Below are 20,291 nucleotides of genomic sequence, written 5' to 3'. Positions count from 1 at the left end.
CCCACTGGGTTTGCCAATCTACTGTACATTTCTATCTGCAACGTTCAAACTAGAAGGGTACCGAACTAATCCAAATATGGGCGAGAGATTAGAATTGATCTTTACTGGGAAAACGTAATGAGGTGTCAACATTGGCTATCTACCTATAGAAAAGAGAACGAATTCAGATAATATGTACAATGTGTATATACTGATTTGTTACATTTAATGTATTGCGTTACTGAATCAAATTACCCACGAACACAGACAGAGTATGCGCCTATCTATGGAACTTTACGGTACAGCCATACCAGCAGAAAGGGATAGTTCGATGTGCATGCTATTTCCCATTGAAAAGCTAGCAGCTACTTAAACACAAATTAGAATGCCACCTCAATGACAATTATTTCATACACATTCTGCAAATCATATATTTTCATGCACATCGTGAAGTCGCTTTTGCACTGTCTTTAACAATAACATTGTGTGCAGTGCATCCTAGCTAGTTATCTAGCTAGCTAACGTTAGTTGCAAAAGAAACCCACCCCCCTTCCGAGAAGAACAGCGCGCGACCAAAACATGGCGGAGTCAGAGGAGGCTAAACAAAAATCTCAGGTGAAAATATGTTTGCAAATAATGAAGGCATTATTATCTTATTAACTAGTTACCCATCTCTTTCTGCCCAGCCTTGTTGCAGCTAGCTTCCTGGCTATCTTGCTAGATTTTCCTCAAGTGCATGACTATGTAGCTTAACGTTACAGTAGTTAGAGCTAGCTAGCCATGTAGCTAGGTTAGCTATTTTAAGCTAGCTAGCTAGTAGTGTTCGTAGAATAATCAACCCTCATATCAATAAGGGGCTCCAGTGAAAATAATATATCACAGTTCTGTCAAAAGTATTATGCGTTTGCGTCCCTGTGTGAGTGTAACGGCTTATGTCCGAAACGGTATGGCAGGCCAGGGTCGCTGGTTCAACCAAGGCCCATTGCGGCTGTTTGTGTAGCTACTACAGCACTGTCCAGAGGTCTGAGCCTTCATGGCACAGGCAGGAGTGTGTTTGCTCTGTATGAAATATGGTTTCTGGTTCAAATCCTAACCAGACGATTCCCCCTCTATTGCTGCACTAGTACGAATAATGTCATAGCTTTCTACGCTGGTTAAAATGTAATTATTAACTGGGTGGTTCGAGACCTAAATGCTGATTGACTAACAGCCGTGGTAAATCAGACCGTATACCACGGGTATGACAAAACATTTCTGTTTAGTGTTATAATTACGTTGGTAACCAATGTATAATAGCAATAAGGAACCTCGAGGGGGTGTGGTATATGGCCAAAATACCATGGCTAAGGGCTGTATCCAGGCACTCTGCGTTCAGTCGTGCTTAAGAACAGCCTTTAGCTGTAGTATATTGGCCATATACCACACCCCCTTGGGCCATATTGCTTGAATATATGCTATTTAGCAGAAGCTTTTATCCAAAGTGACTGTCATGCATGGATCATTTTTTCCCTTATGGGTGGTCCCAGGAATCGAACATGCTATCCTGGTGTTGCAAGCGCCATGCTCTACCAACTGAGCTAGAGAAGACCACACTTTTTATTTGTATTTTTTTATACCCTATTTTCTCCCCAATTTCGTGGTATTCAATTGGTAGTTAGTCTTGTCCCATTGCTGCAACTCCCGTACGGACTCGGGAGAGGCGAAGGTTGAGAGCCGTGCGTCCTCCGAAACACAACCCAGCCAAGCCGCACTGCTTCTTGACACAACGCCCCTTAACTTTGAAAGCCGGCCGCACCAATGTGTCGGAGGAAACACAGTACACCTGGGGAGCGTGCATTGCGCCCGGCCCGCCACAGGAGTCGCTATTGCGCGATGGGACAAGAACGTCCCTGCCGGCCAAACCCTCCCCTAACACCTGGCGACGCTAGGCCAATTGTGCGCCGCCCCATGGGTCTCCTGGTCGTGGCCGGCTATGACAGAGCCTGGACTCGAACCAGGATCTCTAGTGGCACAGCTAGCATTACCTTAGACCACTGCGCCTCTCAGGAGGCCCCAAGACCACATTTTTTAACCAGTTGTCTCCTCCCACAGCATGAACTCCGGCTGTCCAAGGCTTTTGATGAGGCGGTGAAGCTCTCAGCCCCCACGGCTGGTGAGTCCCAGCGACAACACACTCCCCTGTCAACAAGATCTCTTTGGAGCAGCATCTCAACCGGACCAGTCTTTGGAGCACCAGAACCAGTCGGACGGCCTGACGTCGACCATGATTTTAGCAGTGACGATGAGGGGAATGTATTCCCTCACATCTCTCATCCTACCAGTACCACCTTCTCCCTGGCTGGTCTGGGGGTGGGCCAGCCAGAGGATGAGCTGGATGGGGTTCCTGTGTTTGGGGCAGATGAGGAGGAGGAGTGGGACATAGCCCTGCCCAAGGTGGCACTGGGTGATGTAGAGTCTGACAGAGAGTCAGGCGGACGGCCGGCTGGATCGCCTGACACACGACGTGCAGAGACTCAGGATGATCAAAATTCCACTGACAGATTCCTTGATGCAGTCTCACTTTCCAATATTAGAACAGGTTAGAATGAAAACATGATGCCTAGTCTGAGTTTGCCTGTGATGTTACTCCTCATGCATTTCTTACTTCTTATCACCAATATAATTTTTCTTACTTACGTTTCTTACTACTTAAAGGAAAATTCCACTCAAAAACGTTGTATTTGTTTCATTAATCCACTGTTGATACATTCCCAGAATGTTTTATGCAAACTGTATCAACAGTGGACTAATGAAACAAATAACAAAAATATAGTTTTTTTTGTGGCATTTCCCTTGAACTTAGGCCTACTTCTTGTGCATTGCTTAACAACAGTCATTCTTTTGGCAGCTTCTGAGGTGGCTAGTCAAATGCAAGGAGAAAGCCATCTTTCAACTAACCTATCTCAGTCCCCTTCACCAGATAACAGCTTGGGTAAGACTGCAAGCAAACTTGTCCTGCTAGTTATAACTATAGTTTCAATAAAGAACATGATATGGGACATTTTTACACTTCATGCACATGGTATGCACATTATTAGAGCTGTGATGATTCCATTAAATGGCCTTTTCTCCATTTCTGTCAGATGGAGTAAGACAGAATCGGTCTATTGCTGGGGGATCCAGCCGTCAAGAGGTCTGTATAGTGTATGACTTTAGTATACCAGTAGTGTATGACTTTAGTATACCGGTAGTGTAAGTGGAGAGGGGCAGCAAGAAAGAACTGGCAGAGAGCGCGAGAGATTTCAGGATAATTCCCTTTTGCGGAATGCTGTTATGAACATTATTTATTTTTTGTGTCGCCTTCATTCATCTATTTCGTTCCTTTGCCCTGACCTCCAGAGGTCAGAGAGTGTGTTCCAGAACCCAGTGGTAGGGAACAGAGAACAGCCACCCATCTCTCCCCTCATGAACATCAAGGATGAGCCTATAGATGAAGGATATGACTGCGCCCTTCTACCCTCAACACGGAGTATCAAGGAGGAGCTGGACAACACAGCTCCTGAGGTCAGCAAAGGCTCCCATGCCCTGCCTTAATGTCCCCTTTTACAACATATGGATATGATGATTCTGTTATGCTATATTATTGCTGCTATATTATTATTATTATTATTATCATTATTAATTCTTTGTTCTTATTTGTTGTATGTTACAGGAGGTGCTGAGGATCAGTTCTGTTTTTTCTGTTGGTGGAGGAAATGCGTATGGCTCGCCCACTGCTGCTCCCCAGACCCCCACCTCCATATTTGGACCAGGAAGAAGTCTAGTTCCACAGGGGCCAACGATAACCCTCAGGAGCCTGGCTCCAGTGCCCCAGCCACCCCCTCCCCAGCCCCAGCCCCCTAGTGGCTCCAACCCAGCCAACGCAGTGCGTGTGTCCTGCTCAGGCTGCTCTAAGATCCTGCTGCGCGGTCAGACTGCCTTCCAACGGAAAGGATCCACCCAGCTCTTCTGCTCCACTGTCTGCCTCACTGGGTTCACCCTGCCTCCCATCAAACTGAGAACCTGCTACCAGTGCCTAAAGTGAGTCACTCGGCTACTGACTCACCTCAACTTCAATTTTCAATCGTTCTGCTATCATCTGATTCCTGGAGTTACTGTGGGGGTGCACCAAATAACTTCCCCCGTTGCTCATAGCTGTATTGATGTTTATAACTATTTAATCTGTCTATAACTCGTTTATAACATTTCATTTCTTCAGGGAGATCGAGGACCCCAAGGATGTAATCAGTGTGATTACAGACAATAACCTGAAGGATTTCTGTAGCCAGTTCTGCCTCTCTGTGTTCAACCGCAAGAGGAAACCAGGGACTATTTCCATGCCTTCTTTCCAAGAGCCCACCGCCCCGATGTGCAGTATGTGCAAGAAGAGCGACACGGTAAGGGAGAAAACAGACAACCACTGGTTTGACTAGTTCACTCTCATTTCTAAGTCAACCTCAGGTGAAGTTACATGAGGAAATGTTTGATTTGACTTTATCATCCTGCCTGATTTGATAACCCCCCCCCCCCCCCATCTCAGATTCAGCACGAAGTGACTCACCAGGGCTCCTTGCACAAACTGTGTAGCGATGAGTGTTTCATGCGCTTCCGCTCCTCCCACAACCTGGTCATAAATGTGTGTGAGAGCTGTGGCGAGTACTGCGCCAGTACTGACAGGAACTGCCGGTCGCTCCGAGTAGAGGGCGTCACCATGAAGTTCTGCAGTCTAACCTGCATTAGCACTTTTAAACGGGTAAGTATGCACAGTCAGGTAGTACACACACAGACAGTCCTCCATAGAAACTGGAGTCCACTTTTAAAAACGGTCTGGCCTTGATGGTCATATGTACTCTTAACTTCTATCAGGTATATTCAGTGGAGGATGGGCCTCCCCTCCGAGTCTTGTTTCTCTCAATGAGTTTCTATGAATACATTATTGATATTATACACATTTGTCTCACTGAGTCCCCCTGTCCCACCTCCGCCATCATCAAATCTCTTCTTCTTATCAACTCTTTCCCATTGTTCCTGTATGATAGACGACCACCAAGGTGATGCCGTGCGGTCACTGTCGTAATCTGAGACTCATGTCTGACATGGTGGAGAGCACCGATATGGATGGCAAGGTGGAGCTCTTCTGCAATTCCATCTGTGTCAATAACAGCCGGCCACAGAACGACCTGTCAGGTAGCATTGACTTTACCATTGTATAAGCGGAAGTCTACAAATGTGTTTTCATTGATCAATATTGTAGGCCATATGTTGTTTGAAATATGTTTTTGACTGCTATAATTTTTTCTGGGATGCATCTGCATGTCGATTTAGTCCAATAATTATTACTCAGAGAGTGGAAAAAACCCTGCAGTGGATTCGGTCGGGATTTATTTTCCGCTAGCCAGCAAACAATTTCGTGTTTCAACCAATATTTTGCCATGAAATTGGTTTAACATTTTTATTTGCAGTGGTATTAAAAAAAGTTGTCACACACAGGAACGGCATTCCCTTGTACCTACTGCAAAGTGAAGGCTGTCTCTCAGTACCACCTGGCCATGGTAGACGGCAGCATCCGCAACTTCTGCTCTTACACCTGCGTCAAGACTTTCCGGGTATTCGTTGATTAATTGGCTAAATGGATCAAAACAGACTGTATGTTACATATGATCTGTGCTTTCTGTGTGTGCATATTAGAGACTGTTCATTCTCAGTTAGGTAAATTTGAGAGGGATTTTGTGTTTTTCAGCATGCATTTAGGTTCAGGTTTATTTGACAATTGTACCAAACATAAAAAACGCAATGCATACAATACAGGTCAAATTGAAAAGATACCAATCAGCCTATATATAATGGATTGTACAGAATACATCATGTTTTTGAATGTGTTCTCCTTTGATGTAATGTGGTAGGAGGCTGAAGGCAGCCAGCTTCCCCCCCAACTGGGCCAGATGAACGGCTCCTCATCCACTGCTCCTCCCATGGTGTCTCCGTACCTCCACACCCCTCCAGCACCACCTCAGGGCTACTCCCATCCTTACCCCCCGTCCTGGGTCCACACCACTGGCCGCCCGTACCCACCAACCCAGACCTCTGCTGCACCTCTATCCTTTCGAGCCGCCCCAGGCTTGGCTAGGGCCTACGGGGTGGGGCAGCATCAACCAGGGCCGCCCATGGCACCCTCCTCCTTTACCTCCGCCCCCAGTGGACCTGTGAAACTCTCCTGCCATCAGTGTCCTCAGCAGTTCCGCTGGAAACCTGAGCTCTATGAGTACAATGTAAGTACCTCTCTCTTGATCCTGTACCTTGTTTATTACATTTGAGGTGTTCTGGGAATGGTCGTTTTGTGATAGGTATTGTAGTTTTGTCTAATAATGCTTTTGCGATGGGGGTTGTAGTTTTATCTCTAATGCTGTTTGTCCTCCTGGGCTTGTGTTGTGTTCTTTCAGGGTCGCACCATGCAGTTCTGTTGTAAACTGTGCTGTGTTGAGTTTAAGAAACGGAGTAATATCAAAGTGAGGTGTGAATACTGCAAACTGGAGAAGGTGGTCAAAGAAGTCATCAGATATGACCTCATCGACCGGCCCTTCTGCAGTGAGAGTGAGTACCAAAGACCCTTTCTCTCTTTCTCCTAGTCCTTTTTGACAATTTATGCCATAAATATAACAATGATGTAATAATTTGTTTTGAGTATAATATTGTACATTAACCTGTCTGTGTGTGGGTGTTGTAACAGGCTGTAAGCTGCTCTTCAAGCACGACATGAAGGGGCCATGGCGGACGTGTGCCTATTGTGCCGACATCAGCCCCAAGATGATCCACAACCACTTTGGTGGCAGGATGCAAGAGTTCTGCAGGGACGCGTGCATGTCCAACTATACTGTTCTCTTCTATGAGGTCAGAGCCAGAATAATCTTTATGCATGTTGACCTCTGGGGCTGTATGTAGCAAGCATCTGAGTAGGAGTGCTGATTTGGGATAAACATTTGCATTAAGACGACAATGAATAAGACTGCAGGGACCTGATTCCAGATTAGGACTCCTACTCTGAGTCGCTTTATGAATACATGCCCTGATCTCTCACTCTTGATTTGATTACCTTACAACCACTTCCTAGGACATATATATGTAGTTCACAAATGGCTGAAGCCCTTTGAATTGCTGAACTGTTTGTTGTCCTTCCCCTACCCAGATGGCTAAGTGTGAGTGCTGCAGACGTCAAGGGAAGATGATAGAGCAACTGAAGTGTTTTGGGGCAATTAGGCACTTCTGTAACCTGGAGTGTGTTATTCAGTACTGCTATCAGACCTTCCAGCTGCACCCTCGGACTAGCAACGGCACCACTACTACACAGGGTACTACTAAATTATATACACGTTTCTCTTGAAAACGACTACCTGGTTGGATGACCTATCTCTGCATCTCAGTTTAATGACTGCCTTAGGTCTACTACTCAACATGTCTCCCCTTCTTTCTCCCCCTGTAGCTCCGTCCCAACCTCTGTTCTCCCTCTCCAAGCCAGCTCCTGTCATTGCTGATGTTGTCTCGTTGGCCACCTCTCCTGCTGGCCAGCCCCATGCTACGGCTGCCACTGCCCTGACAGGTAGCTAGTACACTCATTGAGAACACTGGCTAACACCGAGCACGGTTAAGACATTTGTGAAGAAGTGGTCGACTAATTTAAGCTTTTGTAGTTCAGACTGTTTTTTGTTTTGCTTATAGGTGCTCTTCCGACGTCTAACTCTCACGGCAAGAGCCTTGGCGATGCCAGCACCCAGACGGACGCCATGAGGATCTCAGCCCGCCGTCGGATCATGAAGAACAAGGCCATCATCTGTAAACCCCTCATGCTGGACCAGGAAACCAGCTGCCTGATTCAGATGCAGACAGCAGAGAAACCAATGGCACCCATGGGTAAAACAACAAATTGACATCCGAAACATCAGAAATGCTAACCTAGTCGCTGATGCCAACTCAGCGATTTCTATATCTTGATTCTTTAAATTATTTTTATATTTTTGGAACAAACTAGCTACTTTTTAAGATGTCCCGTCCATAAAGGTATTATTAATATCTTCATTATATTTCAATGGCCCCACCCTTCCACTGAATTTGTAAATCAGACCTTCCACTACATGTTCATAGTACGACCACTTGGTTTAAAGGGTTAGTAAGGATCTCTGATTGTAGGCCGTCATTGTAAATAAGAATTTGTTCTTAACTGACTTTAAATAAAGGTTAAATAATAGTCTCTCTCTCTCTCGTTGTTGTTGTAGGGTTCACAGAGACTGGGTTCACGTACACAGAGAACGGGGAGAAAGTACGGGTGGTTGTGATGCCCGTTCCTGTGCCAGTCTTCATCCCAGTGCCCATGAACCTGTACACCCAGTACACTCCTGTGCCCATGGGTATCCCCGTGCCTGTACGTTTGCTCTGCATCCTCTTCTCATGCCTACATCAATTTTCTCTTTAAATGCCTTTAATAGATACTTTATTTTCCACTTTTCAAAGGGAATTACCAGGAAGTACCCATCCTTGGTGGCCTAAACACTCACATGCCCCCCCACACACCCTCGTGTTTTGGATTGTTATTCTTCTGAGGACCCTACTAATACCCCCACCATGTTTCATTGTCTGTTCTTTTAATGGTTGGTTAACTTGGCTGGTTAAACCATGTTTTGTTCTCTGCCCTCTGTCCAGGTGCCAGTGCCCATGGTAATACCCCCCTCATTAAGCCGTTCAGAGCTCAAGGACAAGAAAGATGGTGTCGCATCTCAAACCATGGCCGAGCAGGAGGAAGAGGAGAAAGACAAACCTGTCTCCCATGGAGGTGAAGAGAAACGTTTGTACTCTGAGCTGCGGCTGTGTATGTATGAGAACGTGACTGTCTAACTTTCTTGCTTGGCACATCAGCTGACTGCTGCTTTCTTGAACGGGTCTCTCTTGCATTTATCTCAATATTTAGACTAACCTGTATTAATAGATAAACACTCTTTTAGAAAAGCAACCTTTTAAATGAAAATCACTCTGGTGGAGGATCTTACTGAAGGGTTAGATAACATGGTGTCTGTCTGTGTGGTGTTTATCCACAGACCAAGGCAGCGCCTACAGTGGAGACCTGGAGTCTGAGGCTGTGTCCACCCCCCACAGCTGGGGTGGAGAGGATGAGTCCACATCCAACCCCCAGAGAGGGGCAGAGGGTCCTGTCGACCCCCCCAGCACAACATCCTCCCCCAGCATGTTGGACCTAGAGGCTGACTACCCCCCTGGTGAGAAAGGCTCTGAGAATAACAACATAGCTACATTTATGTTCCAAAGTTTTTTATTAGGTGAAAAATATTTATTCATCCTTTATTTATCCAGTTAAGAATAAATTATAGTTGCACTAGCTAGGTTTCCATTCAATTTGCGACAGATTTTCATGCGAATATTCTAGAAACTGCTTATAGAAAATATGCACATTTTCCCACCAGTTGTATGTTTCTACCAAGTTTACTTGTTGTGGAAACAATTAGTGCATGATGACGTAGTGCACACACAATGTATTTTTCGCTTAAGTTTTCATGCACCGAATAAAAATCAAAAGTTTGTGTTTTCATCCCATTTTCAACTCTACCGATAGTTTTGTCACAAGTTGTTGCGTTAAATAGCAAATATGTCTCTTCTGGTCTTGGCACCTGCTCTCTAGCTAACATCTCTCAGATACAGTGCGGGTAGGCCGTGCGGGTTGTCTAGTCTACATGAGATTATTATGGATAAACTGCAGTCAAGCATCGATCATCATGTCACCAGAATATAACCCTCAATATATATTGGAAAGCGGCGTCAACCTCATCACCGTGTACGTTCACCACCCTGTGAAGTTCATCATAACTTATTTCATCTATAGCCTAACTGCATGGTTTCCCGAGTCGTAGTGGGAGGACTCCACACCATATCATGGGCGTGACTCCCAAGTTTACTTCGATATGATGGTTATTTTATCAGTATTTGCGCATAATGGCGTTTCCACCAACATTCCCCGGCAATTAATTTAACAGACACAAAAAGATCCCACCGTGTCGAACGAACAAATTATGTCGGCATTTGTAAAATTACACCGACACTTCCTGTTTCCATCACAGCTGTCGTGATTTATTTTTATACGATACTCGCATAAAAACTGTAGATGGAAACGTGGTTAATGATGAACTTGCCAATTCCCACAGATCACATTTGTATCCCCTGTGTAACTGTGTATTCAATGCTGTTTCAGAGTCGTTTGATCGTGCTGCAGTGAAGGTACAGAGGCTGACTGTACAGGCCACAAGACACAAGAGACCCAAAGATGGCTTCCCTCCCAGAAAACGGGTATGTCTATACTGTAGTGTGCGTCCCAAACGGTACCCTATTTATTTTATAGTGGGGTTACTGGTCTAACGCTATAGGTAACATAACTAGTTAGGTCACATCAGCACCATTATTACTATTGACTGCAATAGGATTTCATTATTAGATAATGATATCAGAGATATTATACAGTAAAAGCAAGTCCTTTCTCCTTCCACTACGTTGTTGGTCCAAACCTTTTTCCCCTTTCCCTTTCTGTATTGCAGAGTCGTAAGCAAAGTGGGACTATGGACATGGTGGAGCAAACTGTTTCACTCCCTCCTGCCAGATCAAAACTCCACCACGAGTACGGGGTGAAAGCCTGGAAGAATTGGGTCCTGCAGAGGAACAAGCGGTTTGACTGTGAATTTGCCAAAGATCCCTGTGAGTCAATTCTAACTGCACATGCAATTTTTAGGTCTTTGCTTGTCATGTAGATTGATTGATTTGAATTGATTTGTTAATTAAAGTGCCTTGCAACATCTCAGATGCCATGCCCAGATGAGTTTAAAATATGCTAGCGGTATTTATGTATAGTACCTCTGTGGTGTTCAGTGGCCATCTTTCTCGCTATGGCAGCTAAATCCATGGTTCTCTCATCTGGTTTTCTGTGCCCTTGTCTCTCCTACGGCAGCTAAGTCCATGGTTTTGAAGGAGGACGTGTTGCAGTGTAACTCCTCTGAGCTTAGTTATGGCCTCTGTCGCTTCATCAGTGAGGTCCGTCGCCCCAACGGTCAGGCCTACCCTGCTGACAGCATCTTCTACCTCTGTCTGGGCATACAGCAGGTATTGAACCTCCATGTTTATCTTATTCCGTACTATGTTATTCACTGTGGTACCACCTTTTCTGTCTGTCAGTGGCCATACTTAAAATACGGTTCAGTCTAAAGCCCCAGTTATACTGATGTGATCGCAGCTAATACTGTTTGCAGACTATTACCATCAATATTATCTGGACTTTTCCTATAGCAACTTCCCCAGGGGCAGTAACATCAAATTGTACTTGCCCCTCTGCCAAATATGATATACAGTGCCTAATGCCTCTCTCCCTCACCATCTCTCATTTGGCTCACCAGTATCTATTTGAGAATGGAAGGATAGAGAATATCTTCACTGATGTGCTCTACCACAAGTTCACCATGGAGATTACTATGATGCTACATTTCTGGAGACCTACCCTGCTGCCTAGCGGTAAGAATATTTCTAGTCTTCTATAAGTTTCTTCTTCTACGCCTGTCGTATCCCTTTAAAACTTCTTAGGAATAGGCGTCCCGCCAAACAGGGCAGTTGTAAATCATGCAGCTCCATGTGTCACAATCGCAGATTTTAGAGAAACAACAAATGTCGGTACATATAAGTGTCTTGTATCGGCTGAAAGCTTAAATTCTTGTTAATATAATTGCACTGTCCAATTTACAGTAGCTATTACTGCGAAAAAATGCCATGCTATTGTTTGAGGAGAGCTCCTAACAACTAAACACTTTTTTCACCGCGAAAGGTTTGATAAATTCACCTCTGAAGGTGAAATGTGTACTTACATTCTGAAATCTTGCTCTGATTTATCATCCAAAGAGTCCCAGAGATAACATGAAGTGTCGTTTTGTTTGATGAAATTAAAATCTTTTTAAAATCCTAAAAAGGTCCATATAACATGCACGATCGATTTTGTATTGCCACTTGTTCAATTTGCATAGAAAGGAATTTTGTGAAAATCTAACCCTAACCCTCTAACCCTTTGTTTCAACCAGTCAAATCACGTTCGTATTTATTCCTCAGATTCTAGAACGTAACCAGACTTCACTATATCATTAGGGGAGTAGTATATCCTTTAGGACACCAGATTTGGTCAGAGAGCGACGCCTTCATGGCGCGCTGATGACATGGGCGGTCTTCACTTGATTGACTGTAACTTTGTCAAATAAGTACCAATCGGGGTCAAACAAAGCTAGCTAGATAGCCAATAAGCTGGACGGAAACCCTGTATCTGGCGCAAAATGTTGCTGTTAACCTTAACCTAAGCCTTTTCCTTTTGGACAAAAAATACAAGAATATGGAGTGTTATGAAAACTGGGTGTTTTGCAAATGTTGAACTTATAACATGGCTACTAATACTAGAAAAGCTAAATCAAAGTCCAAGTATACAGATTTGACAATACTCTTGCAGAAAAATGTCATGTAAATGTCTCCTTCACGATTTGCCCAAATGTACCTGGGTGACTTCACACTAAATGTCATGTAGTTTGCTCATACTTCAAGATATCCGTCTGAAACTTTGCACATACACTACTGCTATCTTGTGGACACCATTGGAATTACAACCAGAGTGATGGCTAGATTTGGGACCTTTCTGTTGCATTTCAAAGATGGTGGTAGGGGGGGAAAAACTGTTGTTTTTTTCTTTGTATTTTCTTCTACTATTATGTTATATTCTCCTACATTCAATTCACATTTCCACAAACTTCAAAGTGTTTCCTTTCAAATGGTACAAAGAATATGCATATCCTTGCTACAGGCAGTTAGATTTGGGTATGTCATTTTAGGTGAAAATTGGGGGGAAAAGGGGGCCATCCCTACGTTTCTTTTTATACGCCTGTCATATCCCTTTTTAATATCGCTGGGACATTTGAAATGCATAAAAAATGATGACCCATACCTCTGACCCTCCCTCCACTGTCTGTCTCTAGGCTACCTGCATTCCCGTGTGGAGGAGGAATACCTGTGGGACTGTAAGCAGCTGGGGGCCCACTCCCCCTTCGTGCTGCTCAACACCTTGCTCTTCTTTGGAACCAAGCTGTTCCAGTTCAAGACCCAGAGCCAACACAGACGTTTGTCCTTCGCCAACTTCACCCACTGTACCAGGGTCACTAAGAACGGCAAGAGCGCCTTCCTGAGGTTTAGGCCTTGTCAGGACACTGCCGGTGAGTTCCAACCTCAATGGTGTTGAAGGCTATCACATTATATTATACTTTATTTATCCCATTAGTAGCAATTAAGAAATGCATTGCCATATCCCAAGCAATAACATCCTCCACAAGCTCCATAATGCGCTAGGTTGTAGGTTGATTTGTTTCTCTTTGTATGTGTATCCAGAGCTGCTAGCTTTGCCTGCCAAGAGGAAGCTGGATGAACAGGATGGTGACATGGAGATGCCTGAGAACACTGAGAACCCACTACGCTGCCCTGTCAGACTCTACGAGTTCTACATCTCCAAATGGTGAGATTACATAAAACATGTTTATTCCTGTTATATTTCACTCTGTTACTGTACATATGACTTGTTTTAGATATTGACAACATTTTAATGCCTCAATGTTTTGCAGTCTAAAAAGAGAATGTTTCTGTAATGGCTGCCTATCGATTCATTATATAATCCTCTTTTTCCTCCAGCTCGGAGTCTGTGAAGAATAGGACAGGCCTGTTCTACTTGCAGCCAGAGCTTTCATGCCTCTCCAACAGCTCGCTGTGGTACTCTGGCCAGCAACTAGAAGGCGCTGCACTGGAGAGCATGCTAACACGCATCCTGGCTGTACGGGAGGTCCATCTGGATGAGCCTCCACTGCATCATCACTCTACTGAAGCTTCATCAGCCTCCACAGACGACAACGATGATAGCTCGTAGTGGATATAACAGACTCATGGAATGGCACCCTATTCCCTATATAGTGCAGTGCACTGCTTTTGAACAGGGCCCATAGGGCTTTGGTCAAAGGTAGTGAACTATATAGGGGATAGGGTGCCATTTCAGACCAACATGGACATGTTGCAAAAACATCCACAATCATGTAAAGACACTACGATAAGATACTTTTCTGACACTTCATTTAGTCTTTCATAATGTCTTTGTTTCTAGATTCTAGTTTTAGAGGATGAATGGAATCATTGTTAACGAAACATAAAAATACTGTTAATGTTACATTAGTGTCCGTTTGTTTTTCTAAGTTGTTGCTATAGCTATACTAATCTGCCTTTTATTCTAAGGGCCCACACAACTAATTCCATAGTCTCGATCATCCACACTACCAACTAAACCAAGGTGATCGCGTAATATTGTACATCGTTTTTTTTTTGTATGGATCCCTCTGTTATGGACTTGAATAAGCAACATGATTATGCAAAGGACACTTCTGTCTGCTCTGCTGTTTGTTCTCTGAAGGGATAAAAAAAAAAAACTCTGACTCTGAGAATAAAACTCAGAAACCGATTGAAAATGTTCCTTCACTGTGAAAGTCATCAGCATTTAGATTTGAATAATGATATGGTAAATTGCACCTGGTCCTGTATGCAAAATGAGTGGAGCTGAAGAGTCGCTTTCATCTGCCTCAGTGTATGATTTACTGACTGATGGTTCAAGGTGGGGTTATGTATCTGTGTTGTGATGCTCCTGCTTTAGCAGTGCAGAGTCATGTTGTAGTACAGTACATGATATATTGATGAACAAATAGAAAAGATAGTCAGACCATGTTCTCGTTGCATGTGCGAAAGGGCATGAGTGGGAGGAAAGGGGACTGTACTGAGAGAAGTGGTACTGAGGGATTGAGTGTTGAGCGAAGAAGAGTTTGTGTGGGAGAGAGGAGGCAGATGGATAAAAGATCAAACTGCAGGCTGAATTTTTATCCTCCTGCATCTCTCAGCCAAGCACATTGAAACTGGTTGTATAACGACGTGTTTTGTTTTCTATACCATTTTCTGATTTGTTTCAAATGATGTAATTTCAAGGATATCATTGTCAGTGTCACATAAGATGAAGATCGCAAAGCTGTGACTCCTTTTCACCTCTTTAGAAACGTCTGATTTTCCCCTGCTGATTTATGTCTGGAGAGGAAATCAAAGCCCATGGCGGTCAAACCTAAATGGAGAGAATAGGGGACAGAGAGAAGAGGCAAAGTTAGTCTTTAACAGCTCCAAACCTCTTAAGCCCTGAAGCAGCCTTAGAAACATGGGGGAGGGGAATCTGTGTGTGTGTGTGAGAGATGGAGAGCGTGAGAGAGAGGAGGGGGGCGGTTTGCGTTGGTGTTGAAATATTTGTCAAATAATCAGTGCCTGTGAGCAGACAAGGATGATTTACATGGTTTCCTAAACCTGAATTTCTTCATTTCAGAAATGCTTTATTCAGGAGCGCAAGCAAGAAAGGGGATGTATTGATCAGCTGCTATGGCAATAACAAGTGTTTGGCATCTGACTTCTTTATTGATGGGCACAATGGAAGTAGATGACAGCAGAGACAAGTATGAGGAGAAACCAATGCAGAGATAGACGAGAAATGCTTTGGGGGTTCTGAATGGACCAGCACAGAGAGAGCAGTGAGTTACCCGGCATCATGTTGTTGAAGTCGTGTTATTTTTTGAAGCTGCAACTATTAAATTCCTCTGTTTTTGTGTAGTTGGCTGCAGTCACAGGAAGCGAGCAAAATTGTTCTTTAATATTCCTGTATGTATGACTAAAAATAAATTCCCAAGCTCCTCTACTGTTATTATTGAGAGGAGACTGTGTTGACAGATTTTACAGATGGCACTCCTCAATCTGAATATTTCTCATATTTACAGTTGACTATTGCATGATCAAAAGGAATGAGCTGACGTACATCTTAGACATTTTTAAGTTGTCTCCCTGCACCTCTCGTGTATCTAGTATATTTGAATTACGATCTCTTTTTGGACTATTGAGAAAAAAAACTCAATTTTTGCTGGTAGTGGAAAGAACACTATGGGGAAGCCTCTTAGTCGACCGGGTTGCTGCAGGCAGAGCTCCTGCTGCCTGGAGAAGAGTGTAGACGGGGATGGCTATAATGAGGACGGTTACATCCCCCAGCGCTCCATCTACGACACAATGTGTATCAATGAACATATTGACCATGGCTCTGCTCAGAACACAATAACCTCCAGGGGAGGCCAGGACAACAACTTCTCCAGCAATGGCAACCTAGGGTTGGGAGCAGGTGCCTGCGTGGACATGATCACATTCGAGGCACGATCACGATCCACGACTCCCATACCTTCTGTAGGTAGAAGGCTGGATGAAAGGGTGATCTTTGACCAGCTAAAGCTGGTTGAAGCTGGCCAGAGCAGCCGGTCCCCAGGGGGGTTTGGGGGCAGGTCAGTGTCCCCCAGTGTCTCCATGATGTCAGCCCCTGAGGGAACTTCCTCTTCCAGTGGCAAGAGACATCAACACCAGCATGATAGCAGCAAGAGAGGGGACAACTGCCGGCAGTCCTGGAAAGTCCTGACACCCCCCAAGAATCTTGAGCATCTAGAACTATCATCTGGTGACGTAATGGAGAAGAATTTCTTAAATCCTCTCTACCTACAACACAGCATGACCTCCCCTCTCATCTCACCCTTCTCTGGGTCACCCCTCTCCTCAGGCTGTCACACCCCTGTGTTCTTATCCCCAGCCAAACCCCTGCCGTTTCAGCAGCATAGCTTCATCTTCGAAGAATCACCCCCCTCTCAGCCTCGTCACCCGCCTCCCAAACCCCCTCTCTCCCAGCTCTCTGTGACAGCCCTCCAATGTGTTCAAGAGGATCTCAGAAGGATAGGAGAAAGAGATCGAGAAAGAAAGAAAGAGAAAGGCGTAGAGATTGAGAAAAAAAGGGAGGTGTCCCACTCAGTGGGCTCAATGTCTCAAGAGGAGAATGTTGGGGTTTTTGGGTTTACGCCCAGGACCAAGGCACTGGACTCAGCCATTGACAATGATTCTCCCTTCTCCCCAGAGCCAACCCGTGACACTACCCCCCTCATGCTCGATCAGATTTCCCCAGGACCTGCTCCTGCTCGTGCTGTGAGCCCCCAGCCTATGGAATCCACCTGGCCTCGCAGGCTGATTGTAAGGAAGAGAACTGTTAGACAAGGCGGTGCAATCCATAACCTCCCTATCCTTCCCCCTCTGCCCTCCCTGGTGGTTCTCAGTGCCATGGAGAGAAAAAATCTTCCTCGCCTCACCCCTTTTTCTGAGCACCAGGGTAAATTGGTAGGTAGGGTGGGTTACTCCTTGAAGGAGCAAAACCTGGAAAATTGGAGGGTCTACTCTGCAAAGAAAACTCTCCAGAAACCAGAGAAGGAAGGGGAAGAAGGAGAGGAGCCAGAATGTAAAAGCAGCGATGGTGCTGAGTCAAGTGTGAAGGAGGGAGATCCAGAAAGCGAGGAGGGTGGAGCAGGATGTGGTGGTGCAGAGGGGGAGGAGGTGGAGGAGTGGGACGTAGTGCTCGGTATGGTGAACACACTGTGGGATGAAGGCTGGGGGGACACAGAGTCTTACACTGGCTCTCTGAGGCACTGGCCTCTGCTCAAACCCCCTTCTGGGTTTGGAGGATCTCACCCACCCTCTAGTGCTGCTTCTGAACTCTCCCTCCTGGAGCTGGAGAGAAGGGCCAAGGAAGTAGAGAGTGAACTTGTGGCACAACAATGTCTGACAGATTCTCTGAGAAAGAAAGCTTCACAGATCACAGCAGAGCAATCTGATGTTTCTGTAAGGGTCTCTGAACCTAAGCAGATCAGTACCCAGCCCAGCCTGGAACTCCTTGCCATGGGGTGTTCAACAGGGACAACAAAAAATCTCAAGGAAGACGGTTCGCCTGATTCCAACCTGACCTTGGAGTCAGACTCAAGTGGAGTCTTCATGTCGAACCCCAGTCAGACCAGCCAGGAGGACAACGCCTCAGATGGTAGTGACAGACCCTTGACTGAGTCAGACTTGGGGAGCAACACATCTTTGGACCAGGATAAAGACGAGGTGGCATTTAAAGACTGGGGGAGGGAGGAGAGCACAGAGCTCCAGTGGTGCTACCCATCACTCTTAAAGAGCTCCTCTCACTGTGAGGGGGATGGGTTTGAGGAAGAATCACCTTTGATGAAAGAAACTGAAATGGGTGAGTTGCAGTCCACCAGCAATGAAGGGCCTGATAATCCAGATCTATATGATGGTTCCACCCTTGAAAACCAGGCAGAATTGACACCGAGCAACAAGAGTGTTCAAATAATTTCTGGCATTGACTCCCCACTCCCCTTATCCCCCTCCAGACATGAGATACCACAGAATAAATCAGGCCTGGACAGCAGTGACCTGGATCCGTTTGTTACTACAGATAGTTTTGTATACCTGGCTGTGTCTGTGCCCCCTGCTGTCTCATCAGCACAGGAGGAGCGCCCCTCTCTCCCTTCTCTGACTGAGTCTACACCCCCAACCTCCCTCTCCAAACACCTCTGCCCCAACGTTGAGGAAAGTGACTTCCTCTCAACAGATAGCTTTGTTTACCTAGCAGGTCCTGAGTGTCACCGGCTCGCAACAGAAGGCCACTCTTCTTTCCTTGGTAGTTCCAAGGAGTCTAACTCCTCTGATGACAGCGGGTCCGGAGTGGACTTTGTACTCGGCTCCATGGTTGGAGACAGTGACTGGGATTCTGATGAGTCCGAGTCTGGTCCTAAGGCCAAATCTAAACCAATCAAACAACCAACATGGGATCTGTGGAAGGAGCTAGAGCAGGAGGTGTTACCTTATCTATTCTGTGAGGAAGTGAAGCCAGTGACCGAGCCAGTGACAGAGGAAGTTCCAGTCCCTGTAACCGAGCAACCGAGGAAGGTTACCTGGCAGTTCAGGGCCGCTGAAGGTTCCACTCGTCAGACGAGTAAAAAAGACACGTTATCCTCTTCATCTTCCTCTTCATCCTCTTCACACTCCTCAACCCACACAGAGGTGTGAGAGGAGAGACACTGTGTGCATCTCAAATGGCGCCCTATTCCCCATATAGTGCACTACTTTAGACCAGGGCCCATATGGAATAGGGTGCCATTTGGGATACACCCAGAGGGAGTCTGCCTCATAGTTGTTGATCTCACATTGATTATGACAGCCTTTGCTTTGATTAAATTACAAATTAGTTTTTAGGTTAACACAATTACCAATTTCTGTCATATACTATGGTATCCATGCTTAATTTCAGTAAAGATAGTCCCAGTAAATGCTACCTTAATTACAGCTTAATTCATCGATTTATATTAGCATATGAGCAACATGTAAGAATTCTCCTTCTACAGTTTCTTTATTTAATGTATTTTTTGTTGCATCAAATAAGTTACATATATATACTTTGTCAAGTTGATTGATATGGAAATTCTGTTGGATTTTCATCTACAGTATTTGTTTCTTCTGATTGTTAGAATGAAAGGTTCTGAATTTAAGCGACACATTTGTTATATATTTCATTTATGAAAAGTGTTGATTGGTTGTTGTATGAAAATGATGAGTGAATGTGGTATATTTGATCATTGCCAAATAATAACGTGCTCTGAAATTAATTTAGCATTGTAAAGCTATGAAATCCTGAAGATGTCTTGATGAAATTAACTATTGATCTACAGTAGCCTACCTTGCTTGGTTTTTGATGGTGAATAATACTAAGTGATGCGTATGGAGGGATCTATTGTAAAGCTTTTGTGTGCAATTATGAGGACTTGTTGTTGAAATGCATAAATGTGAAAATAAATATTTTAACTTGGTGATTCTGTGTCACCTGCATTTTGTCTATTGGGAAAAGTAAGCCCCACAATATTTTTTCCCCAACATTTTTATTTTACTACTGTAAGTGTTGGCCATCATCCCCTTACAGTAGATTTTCAGCATTTTGTCTGTTTCAATTTTTACTTGTGCTCTTCATCTGTCTCATATTTTTATTTTCCTATAAAATAGAAACTGTGACTTCTGTGTATTACATCGTAGATACATCCAAGGCCGAACTGTTTTTGCAGAAATGTAGGGCTCAGTCTATTTCTGTACAAATTAATTAGATCGTTGTGAACAAGGCCAGAGAGGTGGCAGTAGGTGTGTGTGTGGTGGGGGGCTGTAATTGATAGCTAAATTGTCAGCTATATTTCACATGAGAATCAATACACACATTGTCTGAGGAGGCTGACAGACGAACTGTTGTGTTTGTGTCTGAGCAT

General features: G+C 44.7%; 1 protein-coding gene across 2 annotated transcripts; it reads left to right on the top strand.

Annotated features, from left to right (window-relative positions):
- The first annotated feature begins 540 nt into the window (after window positions 1–540).
- On the top strand, window positions 541–15,810 carry LOC120060425 (zinc finger MYM-type protein 4-like). Of its 2 annotated transcripts, none has more exons than XM_039009740.1 (26): window positions 541–594; window positions 2,071–2,557; window positions 2,867–2,950; window positions 3,102–3,151; window positions 3,358–3,522; window positions 3,671–4,038; window positions 4,217–4,394; window positions 4,538–4,750; window positions 5,037–5,184; window positions 5,488–5,603; window positions 5,901–6,266; window positions 6,438–6,588; window positions 6,725–6,885; window positions 7,181–7,343; window positions 7,475–7,591; window positions 7,711–7,902; window positions 8,265–8,410; window positions 8,689–8,818; window positions 9,081–9,257; window positions 10,244–10,338; window positions 10,584–10,740; window positions 10,991–11,142; window positions 11,433–11,547; window positions 13,041–13,274; window positions 13,447–13,570; window positions 13,744–15,810. In XM_039009740.1, exons 1-26 carry the CDS (start codon window positions 559–561, stop codon window positions 13,973–13,975), a joined length of 4,557 nt encoding a protein of 1,518 aa, XP_038865668.1. In that variant the 5' UTR covers window positions 541–558; the 3' UTR covers window positions 13,976–15,810. The 2 variants fall into 2 exon arrangements, with proteins under 2 accessions (XP_038865668.1, XP_038865667.1); XM_039009739.1 differs by having other exon boundaries at window positions 8,689–8,854.
- Window positions 15,811–20,291: the final 4,481 nt, after the last annotated feature.

Source organism: Salvelinus namaycush, chromosome 15 (assembly GCF_016432855.1).
Source record: "Salvelinus namaycush isolate Seneca chromosome 15, SaNama_1.0, whole genome shotgun sequence".
In the NCBI taxonomy this organism is placed as follows: domain Eukaryota; kingdom Metazoa; phylum Chordata; class Actinopteri; order Salmoniformes; family Salmonidae; genus Salvelinus; species Salvelinus namaycush.
Note: the sequence above shows the minus strand (reverse complement) of the source record. Positions and strands in the feature narration are given on the sequence as shown.